Genomic DNA, 21,168 nt, shown 5'->3' with positions numbered 1-21,168 from the left:
GCTTATCCTGTCTCCTGTATTAGAATGTGAGTTCCTTAAGGACGAGGATCGTTATTACCATCTTTTCTGTTCCTGTAGTGACTAGTACAGTATCCTGCACATATTTTGTTCTCAATACATAGTTGTTAAATTGCCAATGTTTAACCCACCATGTTTTTAATAACTGTATTTTAGTTACTAACTGAAAACAATAAGGATTCATTGTTGGCTAAGACCTTTCCACATTTGGATTCATTTGCTAAGTAAGGATGAATCATTTGCTCGTTAAGATCCTTTCACATTTGTCATGTTTCAAATGAAAAACAATAGAGGCTGAACGGCATAGAAGTATCAATTGTGATTAGGTGATTTTCATAAGAGATAATAGCTACCATAATTTGGAATGTGGGATGGGTTAAAAATACTAATCTATATTTCCATATGATTTGGTGTGGAGAGGGAATAAGACTATTATAAAGTTGTTCAAGGATGTTTTAACCCTCATGGAAGGATGAGTAGTATTGTACTTTCATCTCTTCCTTCTATCTACCTCCTCTTCCCTTGCCTCCATCTTTCTCATTTGACTCCTCTAGGTATGCCATTCATACTTCATATTAAGTAATAGAGTCATTTACCAGGAACAGACATGGCAGAGAAAGACAACTGAAGTTTTCAGGCATGTAGACACTTATAAAGAAAAATGTCTCCCAACAGAGGATATGACATATGCCTGAAAAAAGTAAATAATTAGGAGTAATTCATTTAACCATCATAGAGGTTACCAGAACTTCTAGGCACTGGACTCTGACACCACCTTTGTGCGGCAATGGTTGTTAGTTTCTAGCCGTAGACTCGTGGTGTTAGGCTATCCAACCTACCTTCTTTTCTCTCAGATCACTTGATATTTTCTTTCTGCTTAGGCCTACAGGGAAAATGTTTTTATTCACTTAAACATAAATGTAGATACCTATGCCTTCAAAATACCTGTCCACAGCACAACTACTGAATACGCAACTGACTCAATAGTTCTATAAGTGATGCCTACGTGCCCTATTGCCATCACACTAGTCAATGAACCTCTCCATCACATGTGAAGAAAAATGGCCAATGAAACACAAAGATCAGTATCTCTCACTAGACCAAAGGGTTCTTAGGACCCTATATGTGTCCTTAAGAGTTAATATGGCATAACTGCATAACTGGCATAATGCATAATATGGCATAACTGGCTCAGGGGAGTTCAGTCCCATGAGCCAGACCAAATATTGTCTCCTAACACTTTCCTGACCATGCAGAGCAATATTGGTAGGTGAGAAGATAATTTTCTAATCCTAATCTAAACAGAACCTTTCTTTGACTAAATGGTCACTTCGTATATTTAAAGTGCCCTTATTGGGATGTTAACTTTAAAGGGTTTGGAAGGAATACACTTTGTCAAGATTAATGCATTTCTAAGGAGTGGCTCAAGACATAAGTGTTTTAATCAGTAGATGTAACACTCCTGACTCAAGTTCTATTGCTTTAGGAATTTGTATATCAGTTTTCTCATCCTTTACTTGCATACTCAAACAATCTTTCCTCCCTACTCACTATTTTTTTATTGCTCATTTTAAACAAGGAAAATCTAAAATGCCTGTTTAAAAATAAATAAAGCTATAGTAAATTAGCTGTACTAAGTATCCTTTTAAGGAAAATGATAGTTTATTGCTCTCTGGCAAAAAATAGATAATGCAGTTTCCTTTTACTGGCCATCGATTTAGTGGCCTTTCACTAGTCATCTATTTAAAATGCCCAATAAGATCTATCTGGCATGTAGGAAACTCATATATGGGTTCTAAACCTTTATTTTGTCCATTAAGCCCCATGTTACTGTTCATTGAAAAAAACTCAAGTTCTATCTTCTATACTGTAGAAAACCAGTAAAAAAAAAGACATTAAATTTTTTTAACGAATAAGGTAAACTACTAAATATGAATATTAGTGCAGGATTCATTCAGTTTTACCAGTGAAGTCCTGAAAGGAATAGGACTTTTAGCTTTTTGAAAAGCGCAAAGTATACCTCCTGACATAATTCTACTCTCAGCTTTATAGTGTCTTCCTCTCAGAGATGCTTCATGTATAGAGATTGGTTTATAATGTTAGAAACAAAAAGAGATCCCTCTGGAATGAGAAGCAGCAGGTTTGCATATAAAAAGCATGGGTTCCACACTCAGAAAATTTGTAGCCCTTCTCCTGACTCAGGAGTTTTTCAAACTCAGGCTGGTTACTTAGCCCCTCTCAGCTCATATTTCTTTTCTGCAATGTGTGGCTAATAATATTTACTTACCTAGGTTTGTGGTGGGTAAACATTCAATAAAGGCAAGCAAGCTTTATTTAATAATCTTGCCCCTCCCCACCTTTCTCTGCCCCTCCCCTGCTTGTGCTCTCTCTCTCTTAAAAATAAATAAAAACATTTAAAAAAAAATCTTGCCTTCAGCTACACATACACTTGTAATGGGAATAAAAAAAAATCACATATCCACATTTATGTAGCAAGGAATGCAAACAGCATTGCACTGCATATCCACTGATATGCAGATGGTCCATACTACCGTTGTTGGGGAGATCTGGGACTCAGTGAGACAGTGGCCTGTATTTAATGGTAAGAGCTAGAATAGCATTTAGGTTTCTTATCCTGGAGTTTGAATCAGTGTCAAGGTAAGACTCCAGGGCTCTCCCATGGTGACTGCCAAAATGCCAAGTCCTTGGTCTTGATCATACAAATGGAAAACTTAGTTTGAAATTGAATAGCTCTGTAGATCTGTCATTGTCTTTGATATGGGCTCCCTCAGATGAGAACCTTGAAGAATTATTGTAGAAGGGTGGAAGTGTGTGACGAAAGCTGTCCACATGCTGTGTCTGTACATTTAGGAGTAAATCATGGTGCTCTTCCTGCTGTTCGGGACTCTGTCTGTTGACATTAAAATGTCCTCACAACTTATAAAAATCATTAAGGACTCCATTTGTGCCTCCCTGGTGGGAAGTTAGGAAATAAAACTGTGCCAGCTAGTGTACATTTCAAATATTTACAATACTGTACTTTTTCTCCAGGCAGCACTCTCGCTGCGTCCCTCTGAGAAATTAGTGCAGACACAGACTAGCCCACCCCGAGGCCAGCATTTTGTTAAGGAAATCTCGAGCCACTTCTTTCTCCATTGTGCCCCAGAATCTTGATCTCATTACCTCTGATGCTTATGCCAGAGGATAAAGAAGGGAAAGGAAGAAAAGAAGAGGGAAGGGGAGAGACTGGCCCACAAGGAAGGGAAGGAAAGGGAGGGGGAGGGGTGGGGAATGTAAATGGCATTTCACAGTCAAATAGCAAGTATTTACGCTGAACTGAGCCTCCAGGATCACACTTGCATCCTAAATCTCAATTGAACTGTAGTTTCAGTAACAAGGGACAAAGTGATAGCAATACTAATGGCTCGTAAGTATTCTATATGAAAGAAAAATATGGAAAATGACAAGATCACTCTCTGGTGAATGAAATATTAAAGATTGACTCAAAGACAATTTCTTAACAGTAAATTGCAAAATGACAGGAAAGGGTAGTGGGAATGGTTTTAGAATTTCTTTTCCAGAAGGAATTTTAAAATTGAACACATTTGAACCTTTCTGGGATGGTTTAAAGAGGCCCAACTGAAGGCAAATGAGTGAATGAGTCCTTAGAAATATGTTTGAGTCTGTGAAGTCTTTTATGGGGGGAAGGAAACATTATGGACAGTTGGGGTGAGGGCAAGGCAAAGAGATAGACAAATCCAAGGAGAGCTTCTTGCTTGGGCTCAAGATGTGTACTAGGTTAACATGCAGGGATTCCTCCCCCACTCCCAGCTTTGATCATCTGAAAGTGTTCCAGAAAAACATACCCTGGTGTAATCCAGCACCAGATCCTAGAACAGAGTGGTTATGTCACTGAGCTTGTCACTGTTCTCCAATGGCAGGAATCACCACAGTGCTGACCATGTCCACCATCATCTCCGGCATGAGTGCCTCCATGCCCCAGGTGTCGTACATCAAGGCCGTGGACGTGTACCTGTGGGTCAGCTCCCTCTTTGTGTTCCTGTCAGTCATTGAGTATGCAGCTGTGAACTACCTCACCACAGTGGAAGAGTGGAAACAATTCAAGAAGACAGGGAAGGTATTGCCTGGCTTTAACTATCTGATCCCTTTTGGAATGTGAAAAAGACTGTCCTTACCTATAACCCTCTCCTGACAGTGTTGTAAGCCCTTGTATTAAGTCTATATGCCTTGGCAAGATGCAAGTTCACAGGATTTAATATTGAACTTTATTCTGCCTGTGCTGACTGGTTTCCTCAGCATCTTCATTCACCTTTGCCAGGAGGGTTTTCTTGTGTGAGGAATTTCTCTCAGTGTGCTCCTCTCCACCGGCTCTTTCCTTTGAAAAGAAAGGGTTGGGTGTAAACTACATCCTTTCAAGAAGATGATGATGATGATAGCTAACATTTAATGTGTGTTTATTCTATATTGGTATTGCACTAACCACCTAATGACACCGCATGTCATTTAATTCTCAGAGTAGCCCCGAGAGGTAGGTACTGTATAACCCTCATTTTACAGAGGTGAAATAGGAGCAGCTAGGGAGTAACTTGGCCAAGGTCACACAGCCAAAGAGGAATTAGGATTTGTTTCTGGGTCTCCCTGACTCCAATGGCTGTGCTCTCAATCCATAAATGATGTGCTTCTCTCCACCAGAGCTAGGATTTATGTTTCTCTTCTTGTTACTTGGGAGAGTGGCAGAGCATAAAGAGAGGTTCTTCTCTCCTTAGGATACTGGGGATAAAAGGTGGTTTCTGGGTTCTAAATGTCATCACATGTTTCTTGTGCCAGGGCTTAGTAAACATGGACAGATTGATCTCTACCTGCTTTGTTTCACAAAGGATCAGGGCACCAGTTCCCTGTTATGATGACAACTGACATAAGATATTGTACTTAAGAAACGTAATTAATCTGTTTGGTAGCCTGTACTTAAGGCTGTATATATACATATATGTGTGTGTGTGTGTGTGTGTGTGTGTGTGTGTAGCATCTATGAACATGATTTTAATGAAATATATTCACATTGGTTTGAGAAATTCTTATATGCATACTTATGTACACCCAAAACATTATTTAATATTTGTTATACCTCTAGTGAGAGTGTTTCTTACTTTTCAGAGTGTTTTATATCCTCTTCTCAAATTGAGCCTTCATCTCAGCTCCATGATGTAGGCCTTGCAGAGATTATTATCTCTATTTTTGAGATGAAGCGGCAGAGTTTTAGTGAAGTGATTTGTCAAGAGATTCACAGCCAACAGAGATGCATTTGAAATTCAGATCTCCTGTAATACCACTTCCTTCTTCTATTATATCCCCTTTGAATCAAAGCTGTAATAAGAGCTGATTTTGCTTTATTGCTGATGCCTCCGTTTCTTTTGTTGACACTGTGTATGTGTCCCCACTACACACATACCCATATGACTTCTAGGCAGATGTAAGAGAACTGGGAGCTTCTGGACAAGTATGCAGTGATGGGTGTGTGCACATCACCTGGGATTTGTTCAGATATTCATTCAGCAGATGTGGAGTGGGATTGGAGTCTGCATTTCTAACAAGTCCCAGATGCCATTGATCCATTGCCTGCACTGAGAATAGCAACGATTTAGATAATCTGTGAATTAAAGGTGACAGAGAAAAAAGACGTGTGATAAGAAAAAGAATGTTGTTGTCGTTCTGTTCTATTTTTATGTGGAAGTGGTTAACCCAAGCAAGAGGCACTGTAGGAATTTGGGCCCATCTCTATCCAGTCTTTTGGTTCCAAACTGTCTACATCTATCCACTCCCACCTGCCACACAACACATATGTTCACACTACCTGAATTTTAGTTTTCACTACTTGGGGCTATACACACTCTTCTTGTGTACTACTAAGAAGAAAATCTTTTAATTGGTAAGTACCATCCATTTAAAAAAAATTTTAAGTTGTGGTAAAATCCACATAACATAGAGCTTACCATCTTAACCTGTTTTTAAGTGTGTAGTTCAGTAGTGTTAAGAATACTCACATTGTTGTACAAGCCATCTCCAGGACTTTTTCATCCTACAAAACTGAAACTCTGTGCCCATTCAACAACTCCCATTCTCCCCTTTCCCCAGCCTCTAGGAACCACCATTCTAAGCATCCTCCTTCAAAGGTGCAATTATCTCAAAGAAATGTCCTACCATTCATATATTTGTGGGGCAAAATAAAAGAACACAGATTTGGAGTCAGAAGTAGTGATGCCAAACCTAACTCTGCCACTTTCTAGCTTTTTGTTCCTGGATCTCATTCTTCATTTTCAAAATTGTGGAATTTCTTCCCTATTTACCTCATAGGGCTGTTGCGAATAATGTAATAAATGGGTCTGAAACTTTTGCAAACTGTAACATGCTACACAAATATTGAGTTATTATTGTGATTAATGCCTAGCTCATGTGCTCTGAACAAATAGTAGTTTTAACAAGGAAAGTGGGAACGGGCTGTCTGAGATGAGATATTGTTAAAGGGGTAGGATGCCCTGGTGAGGGGCAGGGTAGAAGGATATGTCTGTAGGTTTGGGGAGATAATTGGTGATACTTCTTTTCTCTACGCCTGAAGTGGGAAACCAGTTTTAGAGAAAGATGTGGAAACCAGGCAGATGGGAGGATGTCACCTTTGTTTTTGATAAAGCAGTTTGGAGTAAGTGCTTAGATATGGGAGCAGGAGGTCTCACTAATACTTTATCACTGTACTGAATGTGCTTACCCCTTCTGGTCACTGGTGAAGCTAGACAATTCAGGACTCTCCCTGTAAGGATAATCTCCTTTTACCTCACTTCAGAGAACAAACTTAGGTACCAATGCAGATCCTAAAGTGAGGACTCAAAAGGAGCTGCTGAACCACACATGCTAATTCCTTCTGCGAAACCTCTAGGATGGAATAATGCAAGGATAGTGAGAAAGACCAGGAATCTTAGGCTATGGAGTTCCTTCCGATGAAATCATGAAGTGAAGCAAAGCTCATTTCCTGCCACCACTGCCATCACACACCCTGTCCCAACCTCCCCCAGGTGCCAAGAGCTGGGAGACTAGCAAGGATCATGGGAAAATTGTCCCTACTGTTGACCTTTGCCCAGAAAGGAGAAAGGAAATTCTTTTCTTTCTTACTCCTTCATCTGAATGTTTTCCTACTTCCAGGACTTAGAACTCCACATAAAACAGTCAAATCTATATTTTAGATATAATATGCCTTAGGTATGTGCTTATTTGTAGGCTAGAGTGAAAAATTAAAGACCCATTCTAAAACTGTTTCTATTAGAACAACCAACTTATGAAATTGTGGAAATTAGCACCCTACTGGTAAATTGTATACTGCAAGATTTAATCAATTATATGAATGGTTCTAAATTATCATAGTGTCCAGTGGGATAACTCAGCAGTGTTCTGGGTGGGTATAGTAAAACTGCAAAAGAGATTATACTAGTTATTCTGTTCTCAGATCCAGAGTTGAATATATTATTAGTGTTATTTTTTACTATCTGAGGTTAGTTTTTGAGTCCTGATCTTATTTTATGTTCATATCATCCATTTTCATTTTGTTATGAAAAGTTCCTATGGCTAAAACAAAAAAGGACAACATAACTTGAGTATGGGTCCTTGGTTAGTTTACTGACTACACAAAATATTCTCTGTGTCTCTTGAATTCAGTAAAATATTAGTTTTTTTAATTGCTGTGAACCAAATACATGTTTTGGCAGACTTTATTCTGTAGCTTCCAATTTGAATTCTGAATAATTTCAGCCAGTGGTAGCCTGTTCATATTTGCTCATTTTTTTAACTTCCCTATAGATCAAGAAGTGATTTCGTTTTCTCAGAAAGCAATTAGTAACACCTACTTCCTAGACACAGTTCTGTATCAGTGAGAACCACCATTTCCCTCAAAGTAAAACCTTAAAGAAAAGTGGTAGTTTAGATTTAATCAGGCACTAGAGCCAGAAAGCACTGATAATTCATTCTCTCCTTCCGAAAAATAAGCCAATTTCAAGTTGTTTAATTGGGCTCTGTTGGTATCATTTATAAGTACTTCTCAGCAAAAAATGAGAAGAGTTGACCAATTTGCATTTAAAGAGAGTAGCTAAAATCATTTCCTATCCCTACTCCAAATTTAAGCATAAGTCGATCACCTGATAATATTGTTTTGGTTTTGGACAAAAAATTACACTGACCAGGCGTATTACTGTGTTTTCTCTAAAGACAAAAATATGTTGAAAAGCAAATCCAATTGGTTTTGCTGATAAATCATATTCAATTTCAACTCAAACTTATGTCAAACAATTCATACTATGCAGAAACAAAGAGGGAAACCTAAAACAGTGTTCCCTTCTGGGGAAACATGCATTGAGTGTAAAAGTCTATCAGGCCAAAACTAAATTAGAAAACACTGACATTATAATTGTGAAACATTTATTTGTTTAATGTTCAACTATCTCTATGGAGATAATAATAAACCTTGCTAAGTCCCTATTAAAAACAGGTCTCTTTGATAATGTCTTCCATTTATTATTAAAATGACTTTTAGTCAGATACGAAAAGCAAAACCAGAATTCTATTCTTTAAAATAAGCAAAACAGGGCATCTGGGTATTTCAGTTGGTTAAATGTCCAACTTTGGCTCAGGTCATGATCTCACAGGTAATGAGTTCAAGCCCCACATTGGGCTCTCTGCTGTTGGCTCAGAGCCTGCTTCCAATCCTATGTCCCCCCTTCTCTCTGCCCCTCCCCTGCTCACTCTCTCTTTCTCTCTCAAAAAATAAACTAAACTAAAATAAAATAAGCAGAACATTCTTAGCATTTATTGAAACTCTTTTAAAAATCTGATTGTTTAGACTTTTACTGTAGTTCCTACATATAGAACCATATTCATGGCTTACTAACAAAAAGTCTTTCTGTCAGATTTCTGGAATGTATAATATTGATACATTTCAAGCCATGGCCTTCGACGGTTGTTACCATGACAGCAAGACTGAAATGGAGCAGACTTCCTTTTCTCTACACTCAGAAGAGGACGCCATGCGAGGAAGATCCACAGGTAGCCCCAGCACAGATACATCTCAGATAAAGAGAAGACAATCCTTAGGAGGTCATATTGGCACAATCATTCTGGAAAATAATCATGTCATTGACACCTACTCAAGGATTTTATTTCCCACTGTGTATATTGCATTTAATTTATTTTACTGGGGTGTATATGTGTGAGGAAGAATTCCCAATGTATAATACTCATTTTGGAATCAGAGTAGGTTAACAACAACAACCACAACAAACAACTCTTGACCCAGAGTTGGACTGTACTTGATTCAACTGGGAGTCAGCCAGTCAGTCACCTCTCTTGGCCTATAGAAGATTTTAAAGTTGACTGATTTACATCTAGGAAGAGTTTAAGGTCCCTGGAGAATTTGATTCCATACATAAGAGTCACAGGCATGCATATTACAGAAAAATTTCCACAGGGATGGGCTTTGTAACTACTTTGCCTAGACCCTCCTTGCTTTCTAAATGTAAACATTTTGTATTTAACTAAGCAATAAAGCTGGACTATGACAATGATTCAAGAAGCATTGATTCTTAGTGCTAGCCATGTGCCATGCTACCTAACAGAGTTGAATCCTTGTGAGGAAGAACATCAACATCAAGGTGGGACCATGGACACTTACACAGCTGAGATGTACATGAAGAGCTTCCCCGTCCATCTCCAATCAAGTCTTTTATCTTATTTCACTATTAAATTTCATATATTATTGAGTCCAAGAGCAAAACATCTAAACTTTGCTCCCATCCTAATGTTAAATTAATATGTCAATCTTCAGTAATAGAATCTTATATTTTACAGTTGAGTCATAGCTTTCATAGCTTTCGGGAGGCATTTAGTGAATTAGTTACTGTATTTACCAAATATTATTGACCTCCTGTATAAGCCAGTTACTTTATTAGGTGTTACATAGTCAAAAATGAATATAAAACGGCATTCCTGCTATCAGTGAGTGCACAGCCTATCAGGAACAGTGAACTGGTAGCTTTCATAAATAATAAATATAATAATTACAATAGATGTAAAATAGAGGCTTGTACACTATGCTGTCTGAGTTCTGAAAAGGGGATACCAAAACAAGGAAAAGGATATCCATGAAGGGATGTGGAGTCTCAGTTCATAAATGACTGAAGATGCTTCCAGACATGGTATTGAGTGAAAAATTGAATGAAATTTATATATCCCATAGTAATCCCATAGTAACGTTGGTTGAGCCAAGTAAATCAGGTCAAGTGGGTATTAAATAAATGTTTGTTAAGTAGAAAAACCTCTAACGATTAGCATTCATTTTGTAGACTGGTAGTGTGCATGCTTTTGTGTTAAGTATTTTGTGAAAAAGATTCCATTTAGAGATCAGCCCTCAGTAAGAAGTATGAAATATTTTCCCTTCCTGTTTTGACTTTTGGCATTGAATTAAGGGAAATAAATTAAATGGTGTGTTACATTAAGTGTATTGCCATTTATTTCACCATAAAGTGAACCAAAATGATTTGAACTATTTTGTGCTAGGTTAAAAGACAAGTAACTTCCTGCTTATTTACCAGTAACATTGATTTTGGTTCTCTGCTGTGAGTGACATAGGGTTGTAGAAACTTATTTTCCTCTTGGGCACAAAAGTTTTAAAGGCAAATCCCATCTCTATCATAACTTCCCTCACAGGCTAATTCTGGGATACTTCATTCTATTTTCTTAATACAACTTCTCTAATTCCTTCAGAATTTTCCAAGGATTATATTTTTCTAGGAAACTGTCCAAAATTGAACTAATATAATTTATTAAAACCCTTGTCCATTTAGTTATGGATAGACAATAAGTAAATTAGAAAACTAATAGTTTTTAAGCTTGACTTAAAAGGAATAGTAATTTTATAGGATTATATTTTCAGAATACAGAACAGATTAATATGCTAGGTGTTTCTTTGAGAATTTGTAGCTATTATTTGAGGAGAGTTCTACAGTTGGCTTAACATTTCTGATTCTGACATACTCTGTATATAACTGATGTTAAAAAAAAAAAAAAGGGAGAGGGTTCCTGGATGACCCAATCAGTTAAGTGTCTGACTCCTGATTTCCGCTCAGGTCGAGGTTTCTGAGATCAAGCCCTGAGTTGGGCTCTGTACTGACAGTGCAGGAGTCTGCTTGGGATTCTCTCTCTCCCTCTCTCTCTCAAAATAATTTTTTTTTAAAAAAAGGAAAAATCTACAAATGAACAGAATAAATCTATACTGTTCCCTTCTTCTCTTGGGTTCCTCAGATGTTACTGTTTTTCTTCTACTTTGAACTATATCATTCAGAATGTCTAAAGCTTTCCCTGGGCATTTTTATTCCACAATTTCAAATCAAATGCATCGCTGAATACATCTGGCACTCTAGACTAAGACTAGGTCTCCACCACACTACTCATACACTCAGCATTCCTCTTGAGGAGTACTAATGCACAACTGTTGGCTGATCGAACATAACTTTTGTTAATGACTAGAAACAGTCTTTGCATTTTTCAGTAATGTCTAAAATATGCTTGCTGCTCAAGAGAATTATTAGAACATTCAGAATGAGCACTTGGGATTTTGGCCAGTCTTCATCTCCTCAAATCAGTGGCTTGCAGAAGACTGTGAGGGTACAACTGTTCCTGTGAACCTCATTTCCACTAAGGAACACCAATGTTCCTGGCTCTGTTATTTCAAAAAGAATGAAATCACAGTTACCTTGGAAATGTATGAGTGACAGACAGCATATAATAGTTACCTCATTTTGATTTTGACTTTATTTACTGATCACAATCCAGAACAGACTGCACGTGATTGTTCACTGAGGGATAAGCTTGGATAAAATGTGAGGATTTCAGAAAATAAGCTGCTTTCCAAGATTTAAGAAAAAGCCAGCCAGCTCTGTAAACTGCCTAAATATAGAAACAGGATATTTTATAGGGACTGCTCTGGAAAATCTATGAAAGATATATTTTTAACTTAATTTTATTGTTTTCTGATTACAAAAGAAATACAATTTCACTATAAAAATTAAAATACCAAGTGGCAAAAAAAAAAATTCCACTCAGAATTAAGCCATTAACATTTAAAATTTTTTTAACATTGATTTATTTTTGAGAGAGAGAGACAAAGAGAGTGTGTGTGTGTGTGAATGCAGGAGGAGCAGAGATAGAGGGAGACACAGAATCCAAAGCAGGCTCCAGACTCTGAGCTGTCAGTACAGAGCCCGACACGGGCCTCGAACCCACAAATCCTGAGAACATGGCTGGAGCCGAAGTCAGACAGACACTCAACTGACTGAGCCACCCAGGTGCCCAAGTAGTTAACATTTTAATGTATATTCTTAGAGTTTTTCTATGCATAACATACATTTTTCCAATGGAATCATTTGTATATACTTGCATTTATTAATTTAATCACTTATATCACGCCAAACACCTTGCTAGGGATACAGTAAAGATGGACACTCCCTAACTAACTGAACTTACATTCTAACTGGGAATGTGTTTAACTTCGGCAATTTGTAGCCAGATTTTCTTCTCTGGATCATAAGCAACATTTTTTTAAAATTCAGCTTTGTTTAATTATTCTTTTCATAAACAACTTTCTATGCCATTTTTTCCTGCAAAATAATTTTTATATGCTGCAGAGCAATCCACTAAATGAGTGTACCGTAATTTATGTAACCCATCTTCTCCTGTGGGACTTTGGTTTTATTTCCTATTGTGTGTGATTATAATGGGCTGCAATTAGCAACATAAAGCATATTTAGAAGTAAAATTATTTTAGAAACAAAATTTTTAGCCATATCTGAAGTTCAGCATTTATTTCCTTTATAAGAATTCCTATTTGCCACTAGAATCTGTCATGTCAGACTCAGTTACCAGTCTGTTTATATGGATCTATATCCACTGGCATTCCTTTTATAGAAGAAGTTTAATTTTTTTTTTTTTTTCAACGTTTATTTTTGGGACAGAGAGAGAGACAGAGCATGAACGGGGGAGGGGCAGAGAGAGAGGGAGACACAGAATCGGAAATAGGCTCCAGGCTCTGAGCCATCAGCCCAGAGCCCGACGCGGGGCTCGAACTCCCGGACCGCGAGATCGTGACCTGGCTGAAGTCGGACGCTTAACCGACTGCGCCACCCAGGCGCCCCTAGAAGAAGTTTAGACATTGTATAAAATACCTATTTAAAGCAGTTCTATTTATTTAAATTCTGCTTTCTTCCATGATTGTTACTGCCATCACAAGCCCTTTTTGTAAGTAGGAGGGCAACGGAGATTGCAAATATTTGCATATGAGTTGTTGCACAATCATAATTTATGGTTACATTGTCTTAATTCTTGCAGGTGGATTAGTTTTCATGAATAAGGTCTATCATTTTGTATCGTGCTGCTCTTAAGCCTGTTCAAATCACTCACACACAAACACACACACAATTTTTAACATGGAGATTAATGAGGAAAGGAATTATACCTAATTCTGTAGTCATTATTAAGGTCAGAATTCCAATAAGATTAACAACACCCTCAAAGAAGCAAGGTTAAAAAGTGGTAAGGAAATTGCTATTTCAACTGCAATTCTATACCTGGTGCTGTTTCCTGGTAGGGCCAGAGGCAGCCCAGTCAGTGTTACATTCCAGCTATTTCATTTGCGTGATGCCTAGTCTTTCCCTATACACATTGCTTTAAAACAATCAAACTGTAAAGTCTTGCTTAATTTTAAAGTTCTATCACCTTCCAACTGCAATTTGACTTCCCTGAATTTAACAAACAACTTGAACATTGTGTTTTCTCTTATAAAGAAACTGAAAGAAAAAATGCACCAGATAATTGAGATGATTTTGTCAGGCTATTACACTAGGAAGGATATTCATTAATGAGGAACATCTCAAAATTAAGGAAGGGAGCCCAGAAATCCAAAAAAGACATAAAAACAAGGGAGTCTTACTCACTGAGGAAGGGTAGAGGTGGGTCTTAGAATATACGACAGCAAGTGGTCATTTCTCAGAAGATAAAATGGTGGTAGGGGGGCAGATTTTTTGACTCTTGCGATTTTCCAGGAACACACGGGCTTCTTCAGATGAGGTTCCACATTGTCAGTTGTTTTTCCATTTCAATCTACTGCTGAATCATAATGTTTTTTGATCAATAAAAGGGCTGTGTGTGGAAAAGGGATTTCACAGTCACTGAGAAAAATTACCATAGTTTTCTTTTCAATATATTGATAATTTGATGTAGGAAACATTGAACTATACTTTATTATCAATTAGGCCATTTGATGAATGTGCTATTACTTTTGATCCCAGGATCAATACAATTCATTATAGAAACTTATTTTCTACAAGAGTGCTTCAAAGGCTTTCTACAAAATTATGCTGTTAGTGGCTCACTCTTTGCCTTAGGCCATCCAAAGGAGATGTTATAATGTCATTAACAAATATTTTTAAACCTATTATGAAGTAGTAATGCTTTCTGAAGTTCGATACACAAGCCTAAATTCTTTAAAAAATTTTTTTAATGTTTGTTTATTTTTGAGAGAGAGAGACAGAGCATGAGCGGGGGAGGGACAGAGAGAGAGGGAGACACAGAATCCAATGCAGGCTCCAGGCTCTGAGCTGTCAGCACAGAGCTTGATGCGGGGCTCGAACCCCCAAGCCATGAGATCATGACCAAGCTGAAATCAGATCCTTAACCGACTGAGCCACCCAGGCACCCCATGCCTGAATTGTTTAAAAGTAACACAATATTTTCAAGAAGACTAACTAACTTAACAAGGCACCCTAAGAAAGGAAGTGCTTACATACATTCATTTCTTCTGTTCTTCAGAGAACATTAATGCAGGTGTTTCAAGGGTTTTATGCTCTAAAGAAGTGTTATGAACATAAACCCACACATCAAACAAATTCTAGAGCATTCACACCACCCCAGAATAACTTAAAATATGTTTTGTTAATTAGGTTGTATGTTTGGTGAGGTCATATTTAAATTAAATGGTGACTCAAAGTGAAAGAAACCTGAATACCTGCTAAAGAGCTTTTAAATGAATATGCAGTTCAGGTACACAGTGAAGAAAGAGGTTTTCTGAAAAGAGCTCTAATAATTTAATGTGACTTATAGAGATAATGTGAATTTGAAGTAGGAGAGAAAAATAAGGTAAAAGAAAGGAGAATGGTAGAAGCTAAAAATGTGGTTCATTTCACAAAAAAAAGTTCTGTGGTATGTGTCCTAAGGGAAGATTTGGATTTGAGGGCAAAATTAATTATATTTAATTATTTTGGGTGATATCCTGGTCTAGATTAATACAATCAGATGATTATTGCTCATTTGTACAAAAGATTGTGTGTCTTTGGGCAATCAAAGTAATTAATTGCATGTTGGTCACCAAGTACTCAATATAATATGCCATCTTGACCAAAGTAATCAAATTATTTAAGTTATTAGGATCATTTGATTCTCTCATGACATTAACTCTTACTCCTTTTATGCAGTAAATTCAGTGGTGGAATTTCTGTTGAGTTCTACTTGACTAATGTAGATTAACCATTTATTATATTGCTGAACTATATTTTACATGAAATAATCTGAATTTGTTGGGGGTACTGATAGAATATGGCTTTATTTTTAATCAATGACTGTTTAATATGCTTTATTAGCTACAACTTCTCTGCCCCTTGCTGGCATCTCAGGTAGATCCCACAGCTTTTTAGATACTGTGAATTATCAATCAATCAATTAACAAGCACATATAGACATATACGTACAAACAAAACAGTTTGATGATGGAGATTTGTTTTCGGGTATAAAGCCTAGACTGATTTCAGTGTGTTTTCACTTTTCCCACCTCAGACTTAAACCCTGAACTGGGGAAATTGTCCTAGGAAGAAGGTAACATCTGCTCTAGGACAGGCCTCTCTCCTACCCTTTTCCATTCTACCAGGTTCAAGGGCAAGGAATGGATGGGTGAGATTAGGGATGGGCACAAGTCTTTTTACTTAAATGGTATAATGTATTTTAGTTCTTTGCTTGGTTGATGTCCTCTAGGGGGCAGGTACACCTGGTTTCCTGAGCATGAAACCAGTATCCTCACACAAGGTCCCACCCTTGGGGGTTAATGCTCTACAGTTGCCATCTTGAAATTCTTTTTTTTTTCAACGTTTATTTATTTATTTTTTTTTTTTGGGACAGAGAGAGGCAGAGCATGAACGGGGGAGGGGCAGAGAGAGAGGGAGACACAGAATCGGAAACAGGCTCCAGGCTCTGAGCCATCAGCCCAGAGCCTGACGCAGGGCTCGAACTCACGGACTGCGAGATCGTGACCTGGCTGAAGTCGGACGCTTAAGCGACTGCGCCACCCAGGCGCCCCTTGAAATTCTTAATAATGTAATCTTTAAATTTATTTTGTAAGTAAAGTCTGTTGGAACAACAACGCGTGTACCCAGGTTTGGCACGTGCAGTTCCGCTTCCTGTGGGACAGGTTCTGGACGTCACTTTCCTGCCTCCTTCTTCTGGTCCCACCTGAGGCCCACCACTGCTCTCTTCCCCTGGCAGGGGCTTGTACATAGGTCCACACATACCACAGCATTTCCCTGCCCTGGGCTGGCAGTGCCCTGGTGGGTTTGAAGAGTGTTTAGACTGGAGCATGCCTCTTACCCACCCCCTATCCAGGTAAGGTGTGAGTCCTGGGAGGTTATAATCTCCTGAGGTTGGCCAGTCTGCTTTGGGTTGGGACCCTGACCAGTGAATCAGGAAGATTGACTTCTCCACCCCTGGCCTGAGCACAGCAGTGCTGGTCCAGTGGTTAGCAGGAGGGGGTACTGAGTAGCCTGTGGGCCATGTGCTTCCGTGCATGTGTGGATGCTGAGCGGCATCGCAGGGTCCTCCCATGCCTGTGAGTGTATGCACTCACCTTTCAAGTATTCCTGTGTTTTCTAGAGCATGACATTGAATAGCAAATAAAAAACACCCACCATTATAGCGAAGAGAGAGACTGCAAAAGAATCGTTCTATATTTTAGTACCTTTAACAGCACTTCCCTCTTTTGGAACAAGGAGCTTCACATACTCATTTTGCACTTGGTCCCACCAATAATGTAGCCATCCCTGGTGGCAGGTGTTCAAATGTTGAAGCTTTCAAGGGCTACTGGTGAATGTTCTTTGGAGGTCTACATGCTGTGGTTCATTAAAGTTAACCCTTAGATCTCTGACCTCGTGTGACTTCATGCTCCTTTCCTGTCCATGCCAAAGTTTATGCATCTATTTTTACAAATAACAGTCTATAATTTTCTTTCTTAAAAGGGTTATTTTCCTTTTCTATATTTAGAAGCAGTTTATGTAAGGTATGTTTTTCTCTTCCTTGAAAGTTTAAAAAGATTCATTAGCAGACCTGTCAGTTCCCAGCAACTACACCTTTGAGATCAATCGATGGGTCATTATTAGGTCATTATGACAAAAAATTTTAAAGAAACATAAGTAAATGAATGTACCATCACCATGTGAATCTCTCTCATCCATCCATACATGTTGTGCTAGTCTCCCAGGAAACATTTTTCAGTTGGAGACTGTTTCCTTTTTAACAAAGGCAATCCAAGCAGTATGAACAGAAAACACCTGTGTAGGATTACATCTTATTTTTATAAGAATCATGGACAAGTTTATTTCAGGTTTTATGGGTAACATATTAAACAACTTCTCTCTCTGAGGGAAAGAGTCACTGGCCAAAACCCAACGTGTATTTTCATTTGCAAGTGCTTGGCTATTGAAGAAGAGAGGTGTGTAGCATCATTTAATTAAAAACGTTATACAGCCTGTCACTGACTTTCCTACAGGCATAGGCTATACAAGAAATCAGACTGTAAGTCAGACAAGAAAGTGGGAATACTAACCCAATCCAATTTTGTAAACATTGAGTAACTACACCATGCAAAGCTCTGTTCTAGTTCTCAGAATAGATGAAAGCAATTTCCTGGCTCCAAAGAGTTTAAAACATAGCTATAGGAATATTGATTTCAATGAGATGTATCATAACTATAATTTTGGAAGACCTCAGCCTGGGTCATTAAAAAAATGTGGCTCTTTCTGAAGTTAACTAAGTCTGACCAAGATTATTCATGGTGATATGGCTACGTCAGTGAGAAGGTGCCTTGTTGGATGAGTTTAGTCAAGGATGTGAAACATATACATGTAAAAGCCTCAGTTGCATTTAATTCATTCTGTGGATCATGTTCAAGATGTTGTAATGGATTTAACAATAATGCCTCTCAGGTGAATAGCATTCTACAGTTTTAACACGCTTCTGCTTACTCTGTCTCACCTGAGACTCACAGCAGCTTTATGAGTTAGACAAACAAAGCAAAATTAACCATTTTTACAGGTGCAGAAAATGAGGTTCAAAAAGAGGATTAGTCGATAGGCAGCATGGGATTTAAGTCCCAGATGTGCTATCCAATGGCTGTATAATTTTGAGCAAGTTATTTAACCTCAGTATGTCTTGGTTTTCTTATATTATATATATTGTTTGCAAAAGTTAGGATGATAATAATAATGGTACAGGTATTAAATAAAATCATATAAAAGAAATAAATCACTTATATCTTTTCTGGGCCAAAGTGAATACAAATACAATACAAATACGTAGGGGGCAGTATGCATGATTCCTGATTTTTCTCCTAATACCCTGTGGAAATTGGTGCACAGACCTTTAGGATTATAGAATGTGAGAGCCAGTAGGGATGATAAGAATTATCTGGTTCAATCTCACCTAATAAGTGAGGAAACTGAGCATTAGCAAAAAGAGAAAGTTAAGTTCATGTACTTCGCATCTCTTCCCCCTGAGTAACCTTAAAAAGTACACTCACACAGCATAATTCCAAGATTCTTTAAGCCCAGGATCATTCTGATTGGCAGTGGAGAAAGGACAGAGATGGGTTTGTGCAGCCTGACACCCAGGCAGGGCAGGCCCAGTGGGGAGCCCCAGTGAAGCGGCCAAAACCTAAAGTTCTATAGGAAGAACAGCCTAGGAAATCACAGGAGAGGATGACAAACTTGGGTTTGAAATGAAGCAACACAAAGCAACACAAAGGGTATAAACATAAAACACTCTTGCAGAAGTGCGAGTTATTTTTGTGAGAATCGTAGACAAGTCTATTTCAGGGTTTCTGTATAAGGATGGAATTCTCTGCTCTTTCCTATCATCTCGGCATCTTGTTCCCAGGCTCCACGGGAGGATCACTAGTCTATTGATTCAGATATCTGGGGGCTTCTTCAGGCCCTTCTGGGTAGGTCTGGGTCACTGAGCCATCTATGACTCAGCTATCTATGACATTGTTTTTATGAGAAAATAGATTACAGAAAGAAAATAACTGACTTTTTAATGAGTCTGGAATAGATAAGTTGGAGACTGCATAGTGGCCTGCTTCTTGTCCTCTGGAACAACTTTAAACTCAATGGACTAAAAGCAAAAGATGAAAAAAACAAAGTACTCAAACAGTATGTTAGGAATGCCATAGATTCTGAAAGCTCTTCTCTCACATTCCCCCCCCCCCCCACCCCATCCCTTTTCCTCACTTCTCTCCCTCCTCCTTTTCTTTGTAGACATGCCAGCCATTGTTTAGGTCTGAAGACTGAATGAGCATAACCTTTTTATTTTTTTTCTTTTCTTTTCTTTTTTTTTGCTTGCTATGCTAACAAATCTGAATTATAATGACAGTATCAGAGAGAACACATTGAAAGACTAATTTTGCATCAGGGGAACTCCTATACAAGATGTATGATTTTCCCTAGCAGAGCCGACTTCAATATGTACTTTTGTTCTGTCAGGCACCCTAGTGACGATTCTCCGTCTAGGAGATGGTTTTATTTGTGTTGACATTGAAACTTTTCTTTATACAAACACAAAGTGGTGCTTTTCCATATAATGGACATGGGTAAGAACTTACCATTTTCTGAATCCTTGTAACATCAATACTGTTCTACATTATCTTGGTAGATGTTTTGTAGTCAAAATAAAGAGCAAAGTACATTACCAATATAATGTCAAGTGGACTAGATTTTTTTTTATAGTCTCTTCCGAAAGACAGATCTGAGAAAGTCTTTCCCGAAAGACTTAGCTCTTCCAAATCTAAATGTGACTTTGTGCAAGTTAACTTCTCCAGACCCAGTCTTCTCAACTGTAAAATGGAGGTAAGCACAAGATTGTGGTGAGATGGAGTGAGGAGTCCCCGAAACAATTAGCATGGTGCCTTACAGCAAGAACTCAATTCAGGTGTTGCTATTATTGTTAGTTTCGGAGGAGTGTTAGACAAGGCTGTACTTTGTTCCCATTTGCTCACGTGTCCACATCGATAATCAGAGCTAGTCATTGGTCTCAATCATCCTGACAGAATGAAATAATTTCCTTTAGGTCCTCTTTGGCTGTCTACAGAGCAAAGAAGGACACAGGCCAAAGCAGAGATGTGCCATTGATCTCTGTGCTCAGTTGGTCCAGCCTCCCCACCCAAACGTTTCCAATCAGTTTGTCTGTCTAAAGGACAGAGCCTTAGGCCAAAATTAAATAATTGCTTTTGTTCTTCTCTTCTATAGCTACCGTCACAAAGAATTTCCAGTATCCTTTTAAGCCGGGATTAATTCTGACTCTGGTAGCAACGGGATATAAATTACAGTTGACAGTACAAAGCAGTACAGCTTAGCATGGAGAGCCCAAAAGAAAGCGATGGGAGAATCTGGACCTCCGACTCCCTAAACTTGGAAAGCTCTCGTCTCCTCTCTGCATCTGGGTTTCTCCATTCATAAAAAGAATAGGGTTGTACTATAAAACAGTTGCCCCAAATCCAGAGACTCATCCCGCCCCAACTCAAAAAAAAAAAAAAAAGAACCATGCATTTCCTTTAACACCAAAGGGGAAAACGTGATGGCGCGAAGACCCAACACCTGCCGGTACTGAGCGCCAGAAGTACCTACCACCCGCGGCCTGGCGCGGGGTGGAGCCGGAGCGGGAGCGGGAGCTCAGGCAGGAGCCGGAGCGGGCCGCCCCCCAGCGTGCGCACGCCGCCCCGCCCCGCCCCGC

At 38.6% G+C, this 21,168-nt stretch overlaps 1 protein-coding gene across 2 annotated transcripts in view; it reads left to right on the top strand.

Moving 5' to 3' along the window:
• The window catches only part of GABRR3 (gamma-aminobutyric acid type A receptor subunit rho3), a 51,080-nt gene extending 40,512 nt beyond the window's left edge, over positions 1-10,568 (top strand). For both annotated transcript variants that reach the window (XM_045501738.1, XM_045501739.1), the window contains exons 9-10: positions 3,960-4,156; positions 8,985-10,568. In XM_045501738.1, the coding sequence (XP_045357694.1) occupies positions 3,960-4,156; positions 8,985-9,287 (500 nt within the window). In that variant the 3' untranslated portion in view covers positions 9,288-10,568. The remainder of the gene's footprint in view (positions 1-3,959; positions 4,157-8,984) is intronic.
• The last annotated feature ends 10,600 nt before the right edge of the window (positions 10,569-21,168 follow it).

This window comes from Leopardus geoffroyi, chromosome C2 (genome assembly GCF_018350155.1).
Source record: "Leopardus geoffroyi isolate Oge1 chromosome C2, O.geoffroyi_Oge1_pat1.0, whole genome shotgun sequence".
Classification (NCBI taxonomy): domain Eukaryota; kingdom Metazoa; phylum Chordata; class Mammalia; order Carnivora; family Felidae; genus Leopardus; species Leopardus geoffroyi.
The sequence above is the reverse complement of the archived record's forward strand: the minus strand, read 5'-3'. Positions and strand labels throughout refer to the sequence as shown.